Raw genomic sequence first — 23,298 nt, 5'->3', positions numbered from 1 at the left:
GTAGTGGCCGTTGATGGCAAAGATGAAGCCCCGGGCCAAAATGCCCTTCCATTCCGACCAAGAGGCCACAAGTCCACAAAGACCAATCTGAAGCGCGATGCTTCAGTCCTTGTGTTGAGCGAGACCTTGAAGACGATGATGGCCGAGACATAAGAGGCCCTAAACAAGAGGGACGAGAAGCAGCGCCGGGAGAAGTATGCCACCGCCGCTAACTTCATCAACCTCACCAAACATGCCATAGAGGTCAAAGGATGGAGGTCGGAGCCAAGTTGCTTGTGGAGCATAACCGGATCATGTTCGCCGACTTGAGCATCATGGATCCGGATCAAAGATCATGGTTCGAGAAGAAGCGAGCCATCATCTACGAACATAATGTGCCCGTCCACATCTATCCTATTTTGCTTCATTTCATTCAAACTTATGCCCTTCTGCAACTTGATTAACTAATATTTATGTGCACTTTGTGATTGACTAAATTAGCCGTATTCTGAACCACTATTTTTACTATTTGTATGGCCACTTTGTCTCATGTATCTAGTTTTTTTGGTGAATTTGGTTGAAAAAAAAAACAATATTCAGCCTAGGCAGGCAAAATGTGTCAGGCCATTGGGCTAACCCGACCCAAACATACATATGAGGCAACGAGATCAATTTCATACCCACGGCCCGACCCAAACAAACGCAAACGGTCACTTTTCATGTTTAAAATGGGCCCCGCAGGTAAGAGATGCCCTAAGACATGATCGGATGACTAGCAAAGCGCGGCAGCTATCCCTGAGTAGCAGTATAACGTGGTCGGCTGTCGTCCTAGTCCAACCACACGGGAACCAAACATGTATCTCTACGAACGAAAGCGGGCACCAAACATGTATCTCAATTGATGAACCTAATAATAGCAACCAACAAAGTAATGTTTGCAAAAAGAAAGTAATGTTTGCAGCTTGGTTAGCCAGCTCGTTTTATGTCTTGGGAGTGAGAAGCCAAGCCTTTTGTTTCTGCACGGGTTCTCAAAGGGGTTGTTGAGGAAACGATCGACGCGGATATCGGATGTGACATTTGCTTCTTGCATCTTCTTATCTATGCTTAAAGTAACTCCCCGAACTAAACTATCAGTTGTTGCTACCAAATTCTAACATTGTTCAAATACACGAGCTAACTGTCTAAAATTAGAAACTGCATTAGGTGAAGTGAGAACTTCCTCAGATCACGACATGGAGGAAAATACGGCACCTTCTGCTGAGATTCCTAGTGTTCCATAATCCGAGGGCAACAGCCACTTAGCCAGAAAAATTGCATTAAATCAGCTTGATCAAGATACGATACAGCTCAACTGAAATTATTGACGTGCTGAAGAACATCAGGGGCGATTTTTTTTTCCTTTTGATTAACATAAACAAAGGATACATGTTTGAATCGAGGAAGGACTGGTCACTGGTGGGTAGAAGTTCGTGACACATCAGAGGAACCTATAAGGGATATTCCAGTACAGATCGTAGATGCCTGCATCAGAGATGACAAGATGAAACATATACGTGTCACAACAACATGCCAATCACTGAATAGATTTGCGTTCAGACTTTGAGCCGGTGGTGTTCAGACTTCAAACATCAAAGGAAACGGGGCAGGAAACAGTCATCATGTTTGCAAAACAGCAGGGTTGCCTGGACATGACCCACAATTCCTACTTCCTAGTATGAACAAAGAAAATATGTAGTTTCACTTCCCGGCAAAAAAAAAATGCTATATAATTCACTACAGGCATGCCAAGGAATGAAAAAATAAATTGTGCCAGTGGGAATGCACCTCCTGCTATCTGATTGCGAAGTGATCGGGCATCACATCAATGAACGGGTTCTGCGAGCTGCTGCTACCGAAAGTCAGCTCATCATAGGAAATCCTGTTCAGCCAAGGACAAGATGACCTAGTATGAACAAAGAAGATAGTAGAATTTTCATTATGTTTCCGTTATGCCAACAAATAATCAGGCCTCTTTGATTCACAAGGAAATACAGGAGCATAAACAAGAGAAGGTACAAGTTGCTGCGTTACTAATGGTTAGTCAATCTAGGGAAATATGTAGAAATTTCAAAACTAACCACATACGTAGGATAAATAGATAAATGCTTACAAGCCAACCTCTGCACATAATAAATTCACTTGCTCAGGAAGCAAATGTAGAGGTGATGAATTGATTCCCCTAAGGAGTACTTCCTCTGTTCCCTAATATAAGATGTTTTGGCAAACTAATAGAATGTCATACAAGGGCAAAAGAGTATCTGATTTCAGAGATACCAATTCTAATCTAATAATTTCACTAAATACATCTGTGTTACAACTTACAAGATTCGAATCAGAAGCATAACATATAATTTACTATGTTAGGATTTTGAGCAGATACACTACACTTACCATTTGTCATGTGTACACTGGAGAACTGAAAGCAACATTGGAAACAGTAAATTTAATCAGTTCTGAACATATAATGCTAGATGAATAATATGGTCAATCAAAGCCAAATATATGATCTTTCGCAACAAAAAAAAAATCCATATGATGGATACCTAGGAGGTAATAGAGACACAATTATGGGTTTTGAACCCAGGCTGGCTAGCCAACCATCGGTGTGGTGCTAGCTCTTGGATGACTTCCCAATGAAAGCAAAATATTCACGTTCCAGTTTGCCCTCGAGGAAAATGCAGGAGCATACTTGTGGTTGTGGTGTTGTTGAAATTATGAGGGATCAGTAAACCATGCCCCAAATTTTTTAGATGGCTGTAATTGTGCACCTTGCATTTCACCAATATACCGTTCAGATACATATAATTTCAATGGTCCTTGAACTGCTGGCATGGAGGATATGATTACTGAAGACCCTGCATACAGATGACCAGATGTGGCTGCATTCAACATAGATGAACTTATCTCACATAGTCATTTTTCCCCGCTGGAATCAGGTCTGTATGCCCTTGATAGCAGAATGCCTGTGAATTGTCAAATCACATCTGAAAACTTTTTGGCATCACACTGTATGTCATCAAGTGTATTCGGTATCAAGATTGTCAGTTTCAGTTTTAGAGGTTGCTGACATCCAAATGCAACAGAGAAGCAATGATAGTCTACCAATAATCATTGCATGAACACTTCCCTCCCTGGAAATGATGGAATCGAGTTCTGTCTCTTACAATCACTAGTCGATTATAAACACTAGAAAATACCTTGGTGAAATTGTGGCAGTCTACACAAACACGAAGGTTCTTTGCCAGTCTTATTGGTCTACGTTGTGGCATGACAAGAAGAGCAAAAGCGATTGCCAGCTTTTCACTGTGATAGGTGAGGGCACATCCCTTCCCCTCTGAATCCAAATCATGCAGCTCAGATGACACATTTGGAACATAACCAGCTATTCTTAAATGTGTGTTTATCTCATCGAGCTTTCTGTAAATCTCTGCCTTTCTTGGATGTGAATCATCATCTGCAACAAACTCATGGAGCTCACCGTTAAGCTCTACTGTTGTGCAGCCAGGAGTAGTTTGGATCCCATTCTCCTTCATCAACTTCCTGACATCTGCTACCTTTGTCCAATCCCCAACGGTTGCATAGGTATTCAGCAGTAGAACATAATCCCCAGCTTGCTGTGCTTTCAGTTCAATTAAATGAGTGATGACTTTCTCTCCAAGGTCAACATGACCATGAATTCGGCATGCACCAAGAAGAGTTCGCCAAATCGTTGCATCTGGCGCAACCCTTATCTCTTTCACCACAAGCGTGTATGCCTCATCAAGCAAGCCAGCACGGCCCATTAGGTCAACGACGCACCCATAGTGTCGAACATTTGGCAACATCTGATACTCATAGCGCATCATGTCAAAAAACCTGAAACCCTCATCAACCAACCCACTATGGCTACACGCAGAGAGCACGCCAGTAAAAGTCTGCGCGTCCGGAGCGACACCTGATTTACTCATCTCCTCAAACGCGGATATAGCCTCTTCCCCGAAGCCATTTGCTGCCAGTCCTGAGATCATAGCACTCCATGTGACCACAGTTTTCCGAGGGGTTCCGCAGAATACCTCGTACGCCTTCTCGACACACCCGCACCTCGTGTACATGGTGATCAGCGAGTTGCGCACCTTCAGCTCGCCCCCATAACCACGCTCCGTCGCGTACTCCCAGACCTGCTCCCCGAAATCGAGCGCGCCCAGGCTCGTGCATGCCTGGAGGAGCAGGATGCAGGTGACGTCATCTGGCTCCGCCTCGCTCTCGCTTCTCCTCATCTCGTCGAACAGCTTCAGTGTATCTTTTGTCCTCTTGTTCCTCGCGTAGCAGGTGATGAGAACGTTCCATGCGACCGTGTCCTTGATCGGCATTTCATCGAACACCTGACGCGCGCTCTCCCCGGCACCGCAGGTAGCGTAGGACCGCATGAGGGAGGTGGCGAGAAGGGCGTCCCCGAGGTGCCCCTCGGCCACCGCGTTGGCGTGCAGCTGGCGCGCGTGCGGTAGAGTGCAGGAGGGTTTGAGGAGGATAGCTAGGGAGAAGGCGTTCCCGCGGCGGCCGAGGGCGCGCATGCGGCGGAGGAAGGTGAGGGCGTCGGACTCTGGGAGGGAGCGGAGGATGGAGTTGCAGCAGAAGGTGGAAGGGACGGACGCCGGGGTGAGATGGTGGTGGAGGACGGCGAGCGCGCGAAGGGAGGGGAGGGAGGCTGCTGCGAGGGAAAGGAAGGCGGAGGCTGCGGTGTGGTCGAGGAGGAGAACCCCGGTGCGGAGCAGGTGCGCGTGGAGCTGGAGGAAATGGCGCGACGGGAGAGGCGACGCCGAGGTGAGGAGTGCGGTGGCTGCGGCGGAGGGAGAGGGAGAGGGGACGGAGCGCGGGCGGAGAGCGCGCGAGAGCTGCTGCGCCAGTGCCATGGCACGCCGGGAGTGCGGGAGTGACGGCGTACTTGGATTCCCTTGGACGAATGAATACAAGCAGAAAGTTTGTTTACTGTTCAGTAATAGTAATTTTTATTACTCACTAATAGTGAAATTTTCTACAAGCTAAGGCGTAGGTGGGGCGACACATTTTAGCGTCCGCGCGCGTCCGTTTGGGTCGGCCGAAATGGTCGAAATCGACCGTGCGTCCATTTGCGTCGGGTGGCTCCAGCGGCACGACGCATTTTTTTTTACCGAAACTTTTTTTAAATACATGAAACATAATTTACATAGTTAAAACATGAAAAAAAACCCTAACGCCTACTGCTGCTCCTCGTCGCTATCGAGCACGATGAGCTCCGGTATCACCCACGACCAGTTGTCATCCGGGGGAGCGTACACCGGGCGCGCCTGCGGTGCTGGAGGTGGAGGAGGCGCCCAGGGCTGCGGCGGTGGAGGCGCCCAGATCTGCGGCTGTGGCAGCGGTGGAGGCTGCCAGGGATATGGTTGGGCGGCGGTGGAGGAGGCTCCCAGGGTTGCGGTTGTGGCGGCGGTGGAGGAGGCGCCCAGGGCTGCAGTTGTGGCGCCGCCGAGTCCTGTAGTGCCAGTCGAAGGGCTTCATCCTCCGACAGGCCCGGCGGCATGACGCCGGTGGCGTAGCGGGGCAGCGGCGGCTGCACAGTCGCGTCGTTCTCGGAGACGAGGAGGCCGAGCTTCGCCATCTCGTCGTCCGTCATGTTCTCCGGGAACTCGAAAACGCGGCCCTCCGCCACGGCCTGCTGCCATTCGTGGAAGACGGCCGCGACGTAGTCGTCGCTGTCGTCCTTCACCTCCTCGTTCTGGTACGCGAGCGCCTCGATGTAGTCGTCGTCATCGTAGGCGGCGTAGGCGGCGGCGGCGTCGTTGTGCTGCGCGCGCGTCGCCGCCTGCTGACGACGCCTCGGCGCCTCCTGTCTTCGTGGACGAGTCGGCGGTGCATCACCGAAGGGGAAATCCTTGTCGCCCATGAAGCCCGTCCTTCTTCTCTTATCCGTCTCGGTTGTCAGATACGTACGCTAGGTGTCGGAGTCGACGGCGTACGCCGGATTGGCGCGGAGGTCGGCGGCAGGTACCGCCTCCTTCGCCGGATCTCCGCGGTCCGATCAGGCTCGCGCGCAAGGACGGGAGGGATGGGCACCCGGCGGCAGCTGAGCCGCCAGCCGCCAGGCAGTTGCACGCCGGACCAGGCCTCGCACGGCAACCATTTGCCGTGCATGAGCCTCCCCAGCGTGACGGGGAGCGGCACCCTCTTGCTGCCGCTGCCGGAGGTCTCGAAGTCGTTCTTCTTCCCCATGGCGCTGCGGTGGTGGTGGTGCGACTGGAGGTGTGGGGGAAGGAGGAACGCGGCCAGTGGTCTTTTAAGGGCGGCCGTGAGCGGGATACGATGCCATTGAAGGCGGCGCAGAAGCCCAGCCGCCACCCGCCAGTGCGCGTGCAGAACAGGCAGCCACGCCATCGATGGCGAAGGCTGCGGCGCAGACGCGGAAGCGCTGACCGCCTGAAGCGATGCCCTCGATGCAGATTCGCTGCCAGGCGGGCCCGGTGGGGAAGCGAGCGGACACTTTCCGCGTCCGCCGAACGTCCGCAGAGACGCAAACCTGCCGCATTCCCGGTCACTTTGCGTCGCGCCGCTGGAGAGGGTGCCAGACGCATTTCCAGTCCCGCGGACGCAAACGGTCGCTCAACGTCCGTTTGCGTCGCGCCGCTGGAGATGCCCTAAGGGCTATCTCCAAAGCGGCCGTTTGCGTCGCGCGCCGCTGGAGATGCCCTAAGGGCTATCTCCAAAGCGGCCGTTTGCGACCACGCAGTCGAAAAATGCGCCCTAGCGGCCTGACGTACAGTGATCGAGTTGTCCGTGGAGACGCAAACGCGTTCGGCTACCTCATCCCCTCCTCAACCCTGGTCGTCACACAACCTCCGCCGTAGCCACCAACCTTGCCATGATGAGCAGCGCCGGGCGGCCACACTACTCCTCCTCCACCTCCCCCGACCGACAACTCCGACACCGAGGAATTCGACGACGAGAACGAGGATAGTGTCGACGACATTATCGGCGCGGCCATGAACGCCAAGTTCATGGCTGACGCGGAGCAGGAGGCAGAGGAGGAGCGGACGGCCCACGCGGTGTTCGACACGGAACAACAACACCGCAGGGAGGCGGCAGCCACAGAGGAGGAGTCGGACAACGACGACAACTTTGACTGGAGCGGGCTTGACCCAGAGGAGAAAGCGACGGAGCAGAGGGCCTTAGTCTCGTCCTTCGAGACGCTGAAAAGGCCGAGGATGACGCAAACGAGGCGCTGCGGTAGCGGCTACTGGAGGACGCGGCGACCCACTGAGCTCTAGCGACTGCGCGATGGATGGAGCAGCGGAGAAGCTGAGGAAGGAGGGAAGCAACGGCTGGGCCAAGCCATCAACCGCCCCGAGGGACAACAAGTAGTCTAGGGGCCTTGTTTCTTCTTGTTTTTCTTTATTTCGTATGTACATTATGCTTTTCAGTTGAATGGAAAAATTGTTGGAAAAATAATATGTGTCGAGCGATTGAAGGCACATCCAGACGCAAACAGACCGCGCGGTAAAAATAACCATTTTTGTGTCTACAAACCGATGTAAAAAAACATAATCGATTTTAACGTCCGATTTACGTCACCCGTTGAAGATGCACTAAGAAAAGTAGTTGGATCCGATTGGCTTGACTAGCTAGTTCATCAGCTGCCTCATTCGGTTTTCTTGGACAGTGATCAAATTATTGATGCAAATAAACTACTATTTCTTCTAATAATATTATTAAAGTTAGTTTATTTTTTTGCACGAAAATAAGTTAGAGGATTAGTGACCTGTTTGCATATCTATATCAATGGTTGCTATTACAAACTCTTTAGCGAGATTGACACGGAAGGTGGCGTTTTGGCTCATAGGACCAAATGCTTCTATTATACAAAATAATTAAAAAATGTCAAAAAAATTGATATAAAACTTTTGGTGTATATCATGACATTCTATGTTCCTACACAAGTTTCCGTGGGAAAATAACATTTTGTGTGGTGTGTACAGAAAAGACAAAAAAATGTGATATAGGTAGTCATGTTACAGCATCAAAATTTGTCTTTTTTACAGGAGCCACATAATTTATTTTCTTTTTAAAAAAAATTGTGTACCATCATAAAATGTGTAGATGTACATGTAAAAATTTAGTTTATAATTTTTTGACACTTTGAAATGTGGATTCACACAATGAGAGTAAATACTTCTATGAACCAAAGTGCATTTCCCAATTGACACATTCATTCAAAGTTGCAGCTATCGGGCCCAAAATATCATCATCTTTGTTTATTGCCTCCACGATTGTCATGCTATCAGAATTAACAATAACACAAATACACAATATCATCCCATGTGCAAGGCGATCTTAAGGCCATGTTGCAATGCAACTAGTTCCACCGTGTCAACATCTATCAACATATGCAATGAATTGATTACTGGCTCCCCACGAGGAGGCCTTTGGAGTTCTGAAAAATAGCTCTCTTTGTATTATCATCAAAGGCTATATCAATAATCAGTCTCCTATCATGCTTCTCCGATTCATGTATCCTTACCTCGTTTTTGAGGTTGTTAGCATAAAACCATCACTATTTACCAAATTCATCAACAGCCTAGTCTAGCCCACCCGTCAAGTCAGGCTCTCCCTTCGCCAGAGGAGAGGCAGCCCTCCAAACACACCTTGTGTGCATAAAGGTTTGCACCCTCTCTCTCTCTCTCCACCGCAAGGCTACTCCATCTCTCTAGTCTTTGATATATCTTCTTTCTAGATGGTGAAGTTGTGCTAGATCAGTGGCTTTGTACATGTGGATGCCGACAGGAGGATCGTTCTCTCGATGCTTGAACGGGAGGGATAATTTTGCGGTCAGGAGGTATAATCCTAGATGCGGGAATCTGCATCAATGGTCTTCACCAACATCTTCTCTACGCTTTGTTTGTTGGTAAAGATAAAGATCAAATCTATTTGCATCTTCATAGAGATCTTGGGTTTCATACGATAGGTTGAAATTTTGTGTTCTACCACATTACCCAACAACCACCGCCTCACCATACGGAAAAAAACCTAAAACAAGAAATGGAAACCCTTCAGCCGGCAGGGGACTAGAATCCGCCACACCTCCAAGGCCTGAGGACCATCGGAGACGGGGCGGCATCATCGGTGGAGATGGAAACCGTACCCACCTAGAGATGACCTTCTTGTTCTTCTCTCTCGTTGTACCCGTTCGGAAGTAACTGCTCTCAAGAAGAGAATGTAATTTCTGCGGCAATTTCTGAAAGCCTAAATTACTGAAGCCCTACTCCAAAAAGGACCCGAATTTCAGGTTAAACCAAATGCCCAGCCTGTTCCAGCCCACCCGCATCTGGAAATGGTGATTATGTGATGCAACTTTCGTTGGTTGACTATGCTATTGGAAACGTGGTGGGAGACTATATATGCAACATTAAGGCAGAGGAATGTATTGTATATATACGTGGTAGTACCCAGAGATAGTCACAAGCTCATGCAGAGCAAACCATCATACGAAACCAGAGATGGCCAACGACGATCACCGTGTCCGAGTCTTAAGCCGGCGCATCGTTAAGGCGTCCGGCCCCTCTGTCACAGTCGCAGTTCGCACCACGCGTCCTCGCCGTCTCCAACCTCGATCTGCTACCAAGGAGTGTCCCGGGATCGCTCTTCTGCGCCTACCGCAAGCCCTCCGCCGGCGGCTTCGGCGATGTGGTCACAACCTTCGAGGCCAAGCTGCCTTCCCTGCTCGACCACTTCCTCCTCCTGACCGGTCGCATCGTCGCCAACCCACGCTCAGGGCGCCCGGAGGTGCACTGCAACAACCAGGGCGCCGAGCTCGTTGTCGGCGAGGTCGACGTGGCTCTGGCGAGCCTGGACTACGGCGATCTGGGAGCATCGCTGGCGCGGACCGGCGTCCCCGTCCAGTACGGCGCCGACATTGCGCTGTCGGTGCAGCTGGTGTCGTTCGCCTGCGGCGGGTTCGCCGTGGCGTGGGGCAGCAACCACGCGCTCGTGGACGGGTATTCAGGGTGCCTAGTGGCCAACGCGTGGTCCCAGCTCGTGCGCTCCGGGACGATTCCCGCCACCGCGACCCCGAACCACGACCGCTCCGTGTTCCGTCCGCGCGCCACGCCGTCGTACGGCTCTTCGGTCAGGGAGCTGTTCATGCCGTCGGAGAGCGAGCATCTCGTCAACGCTCTCACGAACGAGAGCTCCTTCGTCCGTCGCACGTACTACGTCGACCTGCGGGACGTCGCTACGCTGCAGGCGCAGGCGAGCCGGGAAGATGCGGCCGCAGGCGAGCGCGGCGCGACACGCCTCGAGGCGGTGTCTGCGTACTTGTGGAAGGTCTTTGCCACCGTTGTGGGCGAGTCCGACGAGAGATGCCGCATGGGCTGGTGGGTGGACGGGCGACGGCGTCTCACGGCGGTGGGGTACGAGGCAGCTGCGATGCGCAACTACGTCGGCAACGTCACGACGTTCGCGGTGGCGGAGGCAAGTGTGGATACGATCCAGCGCCGGCCGCTTCCGGACGTCGCGTCAATGGTGCGTGAGTCGATCAAGTCGACGGCTACGGGCGAGCACTTCCAAGAGCTGACGGACTGGGTGGAGGAGCACAAGGCTGCCAAGTACGTCGAGAGGGCCACCGTCGGGCTTGGCAGCCCGGTACTGGCCGTGTCCGCGTTCACGTCGTTCAACTTCGACACCGACTTCGGCTTCGGGCACGCCGCCCTAGTGATGCCGACGTCGGTGAACAGCGGGAGGCCATGCTGCGGCCTGATGCGGATCATCGCGCTCCCGGGAGGCAACGGCTGGCTTATCGGCATGTCTGTGTGGCCGAGGCTCGCCCCCGCATTCGACTCCGACAAGCACCGCATCTTCAAGCCTCTCTCAGCGGAGCATCTCGGCCTGGGTCAGCACAGCCGGCTCTGATTCACAGGACACATGCATGAACAATGTTTGGCATGCCAGCGAATCGGCAATAACTTCTCTGCAAAAAAGATTCTGCGGTTCTTGCATACTCTATTTTCAGATCTGATTTGCAAGGATTTTGAACACGTGAATACAAAAACTGCAGAATTGAAATGGGATTTGCTGCTGAGAACTAAGTCCGTGCGTGTTGATTGCATCCTGATTCGTCCATATGAGTTGTAACTAGATTTTTTTAGTTGCAAGTGAAGTTGCAACTGAGATTTTTTAGCTGCAAGTGAGGATGGCTACGCCGAGGTAAGGAGTGCGGTGGCTGCGGCGGATGGGGAGGGGACGGAGCGCGGGCGGAGAGCGCGCGAGAGCTGCTGCGCTAGTGCCACAGAAAGTTTTTTTACTGTTCATTAATAGTAACTTTTATTACTCACTAATAGTGAAATTTTCTACAAGCTAAGCCAGAAGGGCATCTCCAAAGCGACCGTTTGCGATCACGCGATCGAAAAATGCGCTTGTACCCACACCTAGCGGCCTGACGTATAATGATCGGGCTGTCCGCGGAGACGCTCCTCATCCCCTCCTCAACCCTGGCCACCGCACAACCTCTGCCGTAGCCACCAACTTTGCCATGATGAGCAGCGCAGGGGGCGGCCACGCTACTCCGCATCCACCTCCGTCTCCACCGTCGACTCCACCTCCCCCGACCATTAACTCCGACATCGAGGAATTCGACGACGAGAACGAGGATAGTGCCGACGACGTTATCGACGCGGCCATGAATGCCAAGTTCATGGCTGACGCCGAGCAAGAGGCAGAGGAGGAGCGGGCGGCCCATGTGGCGTTTGACACGGAACAACAACACCGCAGGGAGGCGGCGGCCACAATGGAGGAGTCGGACAACGACGACAACTTTGACTGGAGCGGGCCTGACCCGGAGGAGAAGGGGGTGGAGCAGAGGGCCTTAGTCGCGTCCTTCGAGACGTTGAAGAAGGCCGAGGATGACCCAAACGAGGCGTTGCGGCAACGGCTACTGGAGGACACGTCGACCCACCGAGCTCTGGCGACCGCGCGACGGATGGAGCAGCGGGCGGCGGAGAAGCTGAGGAAGGAGGGAAGGAACGACGGGGTCAGGCTGTCAACCTCCCCGAGGGGCAACAAGTAGTCTAGGGGCCTTGTTCCTTCTTGTTTTTCTTTATTTCGTATGTACATTATGGTTTTCAGTTGAATTAAAATTTTGTTGGAAAAATAATATGCGTCGGCCGGCTGGAGGCACACCCCAGACGCAAACGAATGTGCGGTAAAAAATGACCATTTATGTGTCTGCAGATCGACGCAAACAAACGAAGCGGGTCGATTTTAGCGGCAATTTACGTCGTCCCGTTGGAGATGCACTAAGAAAAGTAGTTGGATCGATTGGCTTGACTAGCTAGTTCATCAGCTGCCTCATTGGGTTTTCTTGGACAGTGATCAAATTATTGATGCAAATAAACTACTATTTCTTCTAATAACATTATTATAGTTAGTTTATTTTTTTGCACTAAAATAAGGTAGAGGATACTTTAATAGGGACCTTCTTGCTATCTAGATCATTGGTTCATTACAAACTCTTTAGCGAGATTGACACATTCATTCAAAGTTGCAGCTATCGGACCCAAAATATCATCACCTTTTTTTCTTTTTCTTTTTTGCGGCGGAAAATATCATCATCTTTGTTTATGGCCTCCACGATTGTCATGCTATCAGAATTAACAACAACACAATATCATCCCATGTGCAAGGCGATCTGAAGGCCATGTTGCAATTCAACTAGTTCGACCGTGTCAACGTCTATCAACATATGCAATGAATTGATTACTGGCTCCCCATGAGGAGGCCGTTGGAGTTCTGAAAAATAGCTCCATTGCCTGTCTTTGTATTATCATCAAAGGCTATATCAGTAGTCAGTCTCCTATTATGCTTCTCCGATTCATGTCTCCTTACCTCGGTTTTGAGGTTAATAGCATAAACCATCATTTTTTCCAAATTCATCAACAGTCTAGTCTAGCCCATCCGGCAAGTCGGGCTTTCCCTTCGCCAGAGGAGGGGCAGCCCTCCAAACACACCTTGTGTGCATAAAGGGTTGCACCCTCTCTCTCTCTCTCTCTCTCTCTCTCTCTCTCTCTCTCTCTCTCTCTCTCTCTCTCCCTCCCTCCCTCCCTCTCTCTCTCTCTCCACCGCAAGGCTACTCCATCTCTCTAGTCTTTGATAGATCTTCTTTCCAGATGGTGAAGTTGTGCTAGATCAGTGGCTCCGTACATGTGCATGCCGACATGAGGATCGTTCTCTCGATGCTCGAACGGGAGGGATCATTTTGCGGTCAGGAGGTATAATCCTAGCTGCGGGAATCTGCATCAACGGTCTTCACCAACATCTTCTCTCCGCTACGTTTGTTGGTAAAGATAAAGATCAAATCTATTTGCATCTTCATAGAGATCTTGGGTTTCATACGATAGGTTGAAATTTTGTGTTCTACCACATTACCCAACAACCAACGCCTCACCATACGGAAAAAACCTAAAACAAGAAATGGAAACCCTTCAGCCGGCAGGGGACCGGATTCCGCCACACCTCCAAGGCCTGAAGACCATCGGAGACGGGGCGGCATCACCGGTGGAGATGGAAGCCGTACCCACCTAGAGATAGACTCGAATACTCCATTGTATACAGGTTGGGGGCCAGAGAAGTCCCGCTTTAAAGTAGTCCCTCCCTCCCTCCCTCTCTCTCTCTCTCTCTCTCTCTCCACCGCAAGGCTACTCCATCTCTCTAGTCTTTGATAGATCTTCTTTCCAGATGGTGAAGTTGTGCTAGATCAGTGGCTCCGTACATGTGCATGCCGACATAAGGATCGTTCTCTCGATGCTCGAACGGGAGGGATAATTTTGCGGTCAGGAGGTATAATCCTAGTTGCGGGAATCTGCATCAACGGTCTTCACCAACATCTTCTCTCCGCTACGTTTGTTGGTAAAGATAAAGATCAAATCTATTTGCATCTTCATAGAGATCTTGGGTTTCATACGATAGGTTGAAATTTTGTGTTCTACCACATTACCCAACAACCAACGCCTCACCATACGGAAAAAACCTAAAACAAGAAATGGAAACCCTTCAGCCGGCAGGGGACCGGATTCCGCCACACCTCCAAGGCCTGAAGACCATCGGAGACGGGGCGGCATCACCGGTGGAGATGGAAGCCGTACCCACCTAGAGATAGACTCGAATACTCCATTGTATACAGGTTGGGGGCCAGAGGAGTCCCGCTTTAAAGTAGTACTCGCTGTTCTACAGATGAAGGCAAAATACAAATAAAGTGACAGAAGCATCAACACTAGTCTGCAATAGTTGTACAATTGCCTTCCTGACAAGAACATGTGTCCTCGTAGTCTAGATGAGGCCAAGAAATTCATGTGGATTCTAGATTTACCGTATGAAAAATACCACGTCTGTCAATGATTGCTACATTTATCGGAAAGAGGATGCAGACAAGACCACATGTCTAGTGTGCAACCGTTGCTCGATACAGGAAAGAGAAGTAAGCTCCACGAAAAATTGTGCGGTACTTATTGCTCATTCCATGTTTACAAAAATGATAGGACAAAATAGATCATCAGGCATTACAATAGCCACAAAATCAACTGGAAGCATATAAGGACCAACAAAAATGTAAACATTTTTAACTACCCCCAAATGTACTTTCGTAGTATGGTCGGAGAGTAGTATAGTAGTTTGTGTTGTTTGCATCTCGGGTTGGCTTATATTCTCAAAGATCCCTTATAAATGGAGTAAGGGATAATGTTGATTGAGCATTTTACGTTACATAGTACCATATATGTAGATCCTCCAAAATAACATGACATCGTTGGTCCATTGCCAAACTTACCTCGAGTCTTAACTTTGAAAATTCTTGAGGCATCAGTATCAAGTAGCATGACATCACCATATGGGGATTCAGTCTCAGTGTGATGTTTTAGTAGATCGACGTTGGGCATGTTAATATATAGCTTTTCATGTATATATTGCAACTGATGTGAATGTTTGTCTTTCTTCTCATTAAGACCTATTTGAACTTCTGGTAAGGCTTGATTTTTCTCTTCTTGGATTTTCTTTGTAACGGAAATTATAGTCGTTGGATCAGGCGGTGATTCACAAGTCTCCCATCCACGTGTTGGCACCTCAAGGAACTCAGTGTATACTTTTGTAACTTGTGAAACAACATTAGGATCAACATGGAGTTCACCTATCAAATCTTCCACCCTACCTATTTCAAAAAAAGTTTTATGTATTTCGGATCTAAATCAATTTTACTTTTATTATCTGACTCAACTGACCAAGTTTCAGAATCATGATGGATAATCTAAACGTTGCCAAGCTTCACTGGGAAACCTTTCCATAAAGACTCCCTCTGATGCCATGTCTATTCCATTTCTATTTTCATCACTAAGTCCTCTGTAAAAATTAAGCAAGACCAACCAAGGAGGTAACCCATGATGAGAACAGTGATCAATCAAACATTTGAATCTTGTACATCCATCTCATATCTTCCTATGTAAAGACATTTAGTTTAAAAGCCCCGCAAATATCATCAAACAAGTCAATATGCGCATAAGGGTCTTTGTATCGTCATCTCTTGCAAATCTCTTAGTTTGCATAATATCAAGTAATAAGGGACTAATCTCGGCGGAGTGGTGCAGCGGGGTTGCATCGTCGGATGCGTCATGTTCGACGCGCGCAGGATGGTGGAGCTGTCCGGCGTCGTGGTGGCGTTGGTGGCAGGCCTCGCAAGGTCATTGCATTGATCTCTCCAGAAGATGAGTATGCGAAAGACGGTGCCGGCGAGGACTTCTGGAGCGTGTATGATGGTACGCGTCGAGGGACGTTTGCCTGACCGGCTGTGCTACCTGCTCACCATTGGGAAACTTGTCGAGGCCTTCGGTTTTTTGATGATGCGCGTTGGTGTGATGTCAGGGTGTTAGCTCTGTTCATTGACCCCCCCCCCCCCCCCCCCTCATCGGTGATGTAGGATTAGCGAGCTGTCGTTAGTTTTGGTGGCTTCGGTTTGATTTTGTAATTCTTCTTGTAAGGTGTTGTGAATAATCTAATAAAAAAATGTGTGCATCCCTTGGATGCAGAAGCTGGGATGATATTTTCCCCATTTCGAAAAAAATGTCTCAGCCTCATGGCACAATATTTCTTGACAGCACATTCAGCGCGCCCGTGAACATGAATACTCGAGGGATTGTACACATATGTTTCCTTGGTCCTAAGAGCCAGCGCCTCCACCGATCTTCAATTTAGAGACATATTAGATAAAATTCTCCGTCGCCAAAGATGGATCTTGTAGTGACCTCATTTTAAAAAGTACAAGTCCCTGTGCATTAGTGCTAGTCCCTGGATCGAACTGCTAGCACACACAGTTTAAGATGAAATACCAAGTAGTAAAGGTCTTCATTTACAACCTAAGATCCGGCGAAAATAAAATAGTTCGATACAACTTGCATAGCTCAAGGGCTAGCATAAACATAAATCAGAGTTCAATATCAAGCGGAAAGCAAATAGCATGGAGTCCTCTTCCTTCACGGATGCCACACGCAGACATGTTGGGCAAAGACTCGTGATCCTAACATCTTCTTCAGCAGCTAGGGATACCTGCAACATCAAACGTTGCAGCCCGAAGGAATCAATACATTTGGAATTGTATTGGCAAGGACACTTTTGTGGACTCAAAAGGCATCCTACACCTACGTGCACATCTGGCAGGTAGAGCTCAAGTTCATTTTGCATAAAGCCAATTTTTCCCTATCTTTTATCAAAACATTTTCTTTCAATCTAATTAACAGTAACATTGGTAAAACCCCAATGTACCAATTAACAGTAACATTGGTAAAGCCCCAATGTACCTTCCTACCCTTGTTCACCCATCAAATTTTATTTAAGAAATTGGGATGAGAAGATCTTCGAACAAGGACTTGTCAGTTCGCTCAAGTTGTCCATAACCGGGGACACGGTAAGTACTTAGATTTTACACTCTCGAGAGGTTGTACACCTTTACCCACATGGCCAGGTCAATCCTTCTACCTCGATGCACATTTTGCTCAAAGGACAGGTGCAGACCGTGGCCGAGACCTTCTGTGTGTAATCACCCGAACCATTCCCTAAGGGCCACGTTACACCTACAGTATCCCTCTGCCACCACCTGGCCCCTAGGATCCGGGTTCATACAACATACTTTGTCAAGCCAGAGCCATAGTAGCATGTGGTTGTACGGAAAGCTAATGAGCAAGATTTGTCTACAATCTCTTTAAGCCTGGGTGACTTTCCGCAAGTGTGCACTAGCACCAGGGTCTTGCCCCCTGATACAGCCACCCTCTCCATAACTCCACCATTCACCCAGGTAATTCATTAAACTTAGTTGTTTTTCCTTAACCTCTATCAAAACCTTTTCCATGGCATAGCAGGTAACAACTAAATTTAATGGCGGCTAAGGGAGTCTAGGAGTGGTGTAGCTAAACTACTAGGATTTAATAGCAGGCGAAAAGCATAAACCCTAGACATCTCTACTATGAAAACACTACAGTGCAAGAATTAAAACTAGGACTTTTGGTGTGTGTCACTTGCCTTTTTCAGAGGGAAGAGTTGCAATCTTTGCAGTCACAACGGCAGCTGTCACAGTCGCAATCTACAAACATACATGCATAGCACCATAAACACAATGCACAACACAAATGCACAAGCATAGACATGAGATGCATATGAGATTTACGCAAGTGCACCATTTGTTGCTCTCTGGTTGTCACTACATGCATGATGCCATGATTAAGTTTTATGGTTGGTTGAATTATTGCGAAGCAATTATGTCGCACTAGCGAAGGCCAACTACCATTGATTGAAAAAGGTGTTTTGGTACAGTAGACAAATGATGATTTTGGTACTACTGGACAGAGGATGACATTTGCAAGCATATGCAAAAGGAATCACCCGAAAAGGGTGTGTAGATATCATTTTATGGACATGGTACTCTAATAAGGCATTTAAATATGGATGAATCTCAAACTTATGTAAGTCCACATTTTATTGTTCCAAAACGTTCCTTATATTTTTAGGATTCCGGCGGTATAAAGGTTATAATTTTTGGACAAGCGGAGCTCTGGTTATGAATTTTGCAAAGCGCGGACTATCGAAGTTCTAATTGTACGGAAACTAGGGTGTGTCCAGACACATGGCGCAATTCTATTGGTCGATACCTCTTCGCGCGGATCAGCTCTATTAGCCGTTGGATCTTCATAACATGGATGGCTCAGATCTGTTGGCTGATTTAGAAAAGAAATAAAAGAAAAAGAAAGGGCTGCTCACGTGGCGTACGCGTGGCGGCGACGTGGTGCGGCGGCGAGGTGAGCTCGCCGGCGGCGATGGTCGACGGCGCTGCATGGTTCCCGGCGGCGGGGAAGGGGCGGACTACGGGCGGGTCGTCGCCGCGGTGCAGATGGTTGCCGCGGCGCGGCTTGGGGAGGTCCCGACCGGCGGCAATGGCCGGCTGGAGGCGGCGCGGTGAGGTGAACTCCGGCGAGAAATTTTGCGAGCCTGGCGGCGTGTTTGAGAGGGAAAAAGAAGGTAAAAGGGAGAGGGAGGCCGGGCTCTTTATGGGGGTGGTCTCGGACGGGGGAGGGAGAGACGAGGGAGGTCGTGGGCGAGGTGGGGAAGGTGGTGGCCGGCGCTGGTTCTATGCGTCGTGCGCAGTACGTGCGGAGGAGGCGGTTGGAGACGAAGGGCGAGCGGGCGGGGGCGCGCGTGGGCGCTCGGCCTGGTTCGGCTGGGCCGGTCGACCCAAGGGGGAGAAGGGGAAGGGGCGCGGGGAGGGGCCTAGCTGGGCCAGTTGGCCGACCGGTCGGCCCAGTTGGGTCGGCCGTCCGTTTTTTGTTTTTTTTTTCTTTCTCTTATTTGAAAAAGGCATTTGAGCACTCAAAAATAATCGGAAAAATACGAATAAGATACCGATGGATTCCTTGTGAAAAGACCTTCATTTTGGAGCTATTTTTGAAACAAAATAAAATACTTTTAAAACCAAAGATTGGCATTCATGCCTATGTGGCTATAATGCTGTTTCAGGGTTCGGGGTTTTGAAATACAATTTGAATTTTCCCTAAATGCAAAATGTCATGATGCACATGAATGCAATGAATTTAGTTTGAAAATTTCATTTTTGAAAAAAAACTTTTTAGAAAGTTTTAGTTCCTTGTCAATTTTTCAACCAAGACAAACAAACAAGCTTAGATTTTATTTTTATTTCACATTTCAAAATTTGGAAAATTTTGGGATGTGACAGACTACCACCCTTAAAAGAAATCTCGTCCCCGAGATTTGAAGAGGCTAGAAAGGAAATAGGTTTGGCATATGTAGAGACGGGCTACCACCCTTAAAATAAACTTTTTGTAGCTAGACTAGGTCTTGGCTTCATGCTGGGTTCATCCTAGGTATGACTTGGCATTGGGTCGTCTCTTGAAATATCTATGGCTTCTGTCCTCCAATAGGGGTTGTTTACATGTAGTGAATAACATATCTATTCAAGGTGACCTGAGTAGGTTTCCTCATAGTTGGGATTCTAATCCATATGGGCTGGTGGTTGAACTACTTTTGACAATGAGGGATCACTCTTTGGTCAAATGGAAGACCAAGATGAGAGTACTTCAAGGGTTCATTCATCTTCCTACTTGTCGGTGTCATCGAAGGTCTACCTCTATTCTTCATCTAGTGGTTGGGTTTTCAAACTCACTGTAGTCCTACGCTTGGCAGCACTTGCCTAATATAAGGGCATAATATCTATTCACCATATGGTTCAGGCTCATTCGCTGATATCTCTTTTGTAGGCATGTCTCTCTAGATTCGCAAAGTCAATATTACGAAAGTGAATAATAAGAGTAGTAGGAATGGTGATGAATCCATCCTGCACCCAGATCATTACTCCGTATTTGATTTATTGAATCTCGTATTCTAACACTTGGTCAACCTCACAAGTTTGACAAAAACTTCCATGAAAAATTGAATCTATGTTTCAATCCCATTAGAATTATTTTTTTGAAAACATTTATATCGATCCCTAACTAGGGTTTTGTGTATCTCACACTTTTCACTTCTTCATCTTGATAGGAAACATCAAGGTTGGTTTCATTACTATTGTCTTCATGGCGAGTTGTCGAGAAAACATTCTCTGGGTTGGGTATAGATGAGAACAGATAGAAAGGTTCTAAAGAAGGTTCCTACCCAAACACAACAGAACAAGACAATTTAGCAAACAACAATCATCTAACAAGCATCAAGCAACATAACACAAACACAACCAAACTAGTATGGTCATACCTCAATTTGGTAAGATCAATTCGTTTTTAAGATATCGTTGGTCTGATAAAAGAGAGAAAGGGGTGGTCTACTCTATTTCCATCTTGGGTGCTTCAAGCTTCTCTTCCACTTCCTTGAGGTCTTCAAAGATTGGACGTCTAAAGATCAAGATTTGTTTTGAAGATGAAATAGGTGAGAATACAAGAAAACCAATTTGCAAAACATTTATTTTCAATAGAAATGGATTAGATAGATAAGATGGAATTTCATCCTAAGGTCTTCCTATTTCTAATCCAAACCTAGGGTCACGAACCTATGGGCAACACAGTGCTCTGATACCATCTGTAGAGACCTCACTTTAAAAAGTACAAGTCCCTGTGCATTAGTGCTAGTCCCTGGATCGAACTGCTAGCACACACAGTTTAAGATGAAATACCAAGTAGCAAAGGTCTTCATTTACAACCTAAGATCCAGCGAAAATAAAATAGTTCGATACAACTTGCATAGCTCAAGGGCTAGCATAAACATAAATCAGAGTTCAATATCAAGCGGAAAGCAAATAGCATGGAGTCCTCTTCCTTCACGGATGCCACAGGCAGACATGTTGGGCAAAGACTCGTGATCCTAACATCTTCTTCAGCAACTAGGGATACCTGCAACATCAAACGTTGCAGCCCGAAGGAATCAATACATTTGGAATTGTATTGGCAAGGACACTTTTGTGGACTCAAAAGGCATCCTACACCTACGTGCACATCTGGCAGGTAGAGCTCAAGTTCATTTTGCATAAAGCCAATTTTTCCCTATCTTTTATCAAAACATTTTCTTTCAATCTAATTAACAGTAACATTGGTAAAACCCCAATGTACCAATTAACAGTAACATTGGTAAAGCCCCAATGTACCTTCCTACCCTTGTTCACCCATCAAATTTTATTTAAGAAATTGGGATGAGGAGATCTTCGAACAAGGACTTGTCAGTTCGCTCAGGTTGTCCATAACCGGGGACACGGCTAAGTACTTAGATTTTACACTCTCGAGAGGTTGTACAACTTTACCCACATGGCCAGGTCAATCCTTCTACCTCGATGCACATTTTGCTCAAAGGACAGGTGCAGACCGTGGCCGAGACCTTCTGTGTGTAATCACCCGAACCATTCCCTAAGGGCCACGTTACACCTACAGTATCCCTCTACCACCACCTGGCCCCTAGGATCCGGGTTCATACAACATACTTTGTCAAGCCAGAGCCATAGTAGCATGTGGTTGTACGGAAAGCTAATGAGCAAGATTTGTCTACAATCTCTTTAAGCCTGGGTGACTTTCCGCAAGTGTGCACTAGCACCAGGGTCTTGCCCCCTGATACAGCCACCCTCTCCATAACTCCACCATTCACCCAGGTAATTCATTAAACTTAGTTGTTTTTCCTTAACCTCTATCAAAACCTTTTCCATGGCATAGCAGGTAACAACTAAATTTAATGGCGGCTAAGGGAGTCTAGGAGTGGTGTAGCTAAACTACTAGGATTTAATAGCAAAGTAAAAGCATAAACCCTAGACATCTCTACTATGAAAACACTACAGTGCAAGAATTAAAACTAGGACTTTTGGTGTGTGTCACTTGCCTTTTTCAGAGGGAAGAGTTGCAATCTTTGCAGTCACAACGGCAGCTGTCACAGTCGCAATCTACAAACATACATGCATAGCACCATAAACACAATGCACAACACAAATGCACAAGCATAGACATGAGATGCATATGAGATTTACGCAAGTGCACCATTTGTTGCTCTCTGGTTGTCACTACATGCATGATGCCATGATTAAGTTTTATGGTTGGTTGAATTATTGCGAAGCAATTATGTCGCACTAGCGAAGGCCAACTACCATTGATTGAAAAAGGTGTTTTGGTACAGTAGACAAATGATGATTTTGGTACTACTGGACAGAGGATGACATTTGCAAGCATATGCAAAAGGAATCACCCGAAAAGGGTGTGTAGATATCATTTTATGGACATGGTACTCTAATAAGGCATTTAAATATGGATGAATCTCAAACTTATGTAAGTCCACATTTTATTGTTCCAAAACGTTCCTTATATTTTTAGGATTCCGGCGGTATAAAGGTTATAATTTTTGGACAAGCGGAGCTCTGGTTATGAATTTTGCAAAGCGCGGACTATCGAAGTTCTAATTGTACGAAAACTAGGGTGTGTCCAGACACATGGCGCAATTCTATTGGTCGATACCTCTTCGCGCGGATCAGCTCTATTAGCCGTTGGATCTTCATAACATGGATGGCTCAGATCTGTTGGCTGATTTGGAAAAGAAATAAAAGAAAAAGAAAGGGCTGCTCACGTGGCGTACGCGTGGCGCACGCGTGGCGGCGACGTGGTGCGGCGGCGAGGTGAGCTCGCCGGCGGCGATGGTCGACGGCGCTGCAGTGGTTCCCGGCGGCGGGGAAGGGGCGGACTACAGGCGGGTCGTCGCCGCGGTGCAGATGGTTGCCGCGGCGCGGCTTGGGGAGGTCCCGACCGGCGGCAATGGCCGGCTGGAGGCGGCGCGGTGAGGTGAACTCCAGCGAGAAATTTTGCGAGCCTGGCGGCGTGTTTGAGAGGGAAAAAGAAGGGAAAAGGGAGAGGGAGGCCGGGCTCTTTATGGGGGTGGTCTCGGACGGGGGAGGGAGAGACGAGGGAGGTCGTGGGCGAGGTGGGGAAGGTGGTGGCCGGCGCTGGTTCTATGCGTCGTGCGCAGTACGTGCGGAGGAGGCGGTTGGAGAGAAAACCTATACACCGACCAGGTCGGTGGCTACCGGCCACCGCACACCCCCTGGTCGGGTATGGGCCAGGCCCATTAGTGTCTGTTTAGCCTGTAGCAGTTCATTTTTCCTTTTTCTTTTTTTTGTTTCTGGTTTCTTTTTCTTTTTTCTTTTTCTTTTTTCTATTTTCGGTTTTGTTTATATTTTTCAGATTCGAAAATTTTAATTTTTAAAAATTGTTCAAATTGAAA

At 48.2% G+C, this 23,298-nt stretch overlaps 2 protein-coding genes across 2 annotated transcripts; one reads left to right on the top strand and one right to left on the bottom strand.

The window, feature by feature from the left end:
* Window positions 1-1,277: 1,277 nt before the first annotated feature.
* Window positions 1,278-4,944, bottom strand: LOC127301693 (pentatricopeptide repeat-containing protein At3g47530). The gene is made up of 2 exons (XM_051331962.1): window positions 1,804-4,944; window positions 1,278-1,500 (listed from the first exon to the last, which is right to left on the bottom strand). Exon 1 carries the CDS (start codon window positions 4,905-4,907, stop codon window positions 3,117-3,119), a length of 1,791 nt encoding a protein of 596 aa, XP_051187922.1. The 5' UTR covers window positions 4,908-4,944; the 3' UTR covers window positions 1,278-1,500; window positions 1,804-3,116.
* A 4,425-nt stretch (window positions 4,945-9,369) lies between these two features.
* LOC127304030 (coniferyl alcohol acyltransferase-like) lies at window positions 9,370-11,233 on the top strand. Its single transcript, XM_071824054.1, has 2 exons — window positions 9,370-9,445; window positions 9,557-11,233. The coding sequence occupies exons 1-2, from the start codon at window positions 9,370-9,372 to the stop codon at window positions 10,930-10,932; spliced, it is 1,452 nt and encodes a 483-aa protein (XP_071680155.1). The 3' UTR covers window positions 10,933-11,233.
* The last annotated feature ends 12,065 nt before the right edge of the window (window positions 11,234-23,298 follow it).

This window comes from Lolium perenne, chromosome 7 (assembly GCF_019359855.2).
Source record: "Lolium perenne isolate Kyuss_39 chromosome 7, Kyuss_2.0, whole genome shotgun sequence".
Classification (NCBI taxonomy): domain Eukaryota; kingdom Viridiplantae; phylum Streptophyta; class Magnoliopsida; order Poales; family Poaceae; genus Lolium; species Lolium perenne.
The sequence above is the reverse complement of the archived record's forward strand: the minus strand, read 5'-3'. Positions and strand labels throughout refer to the sequence as shown.

Excerpts from the sequence above, each read along its gene's own strand:
- LOC127301693 (XM_051331962.1), bottom strand. The coding sequence starts at position 4,907 with ATGGCACTGGCGCAGCAGCTCTCGCGCGCTCTCCGCCCGCGCTCCGTC.
- LOC127304030 (XM_071824054.1), top strand. The coding sequence starts at position 9,370 with ATGCAACTTTCGTTGGTTGACTATGCTATTGGAAACGTGGTGGGAGAC. Across the intron at positions 9,446-9,556 it reads CAACATTAAGGCAGAGGAAT|CCGGCGCATCGTTAAGGCGT; the intron begins GTATTGTATATA and ends CCGAGTCTTAAG.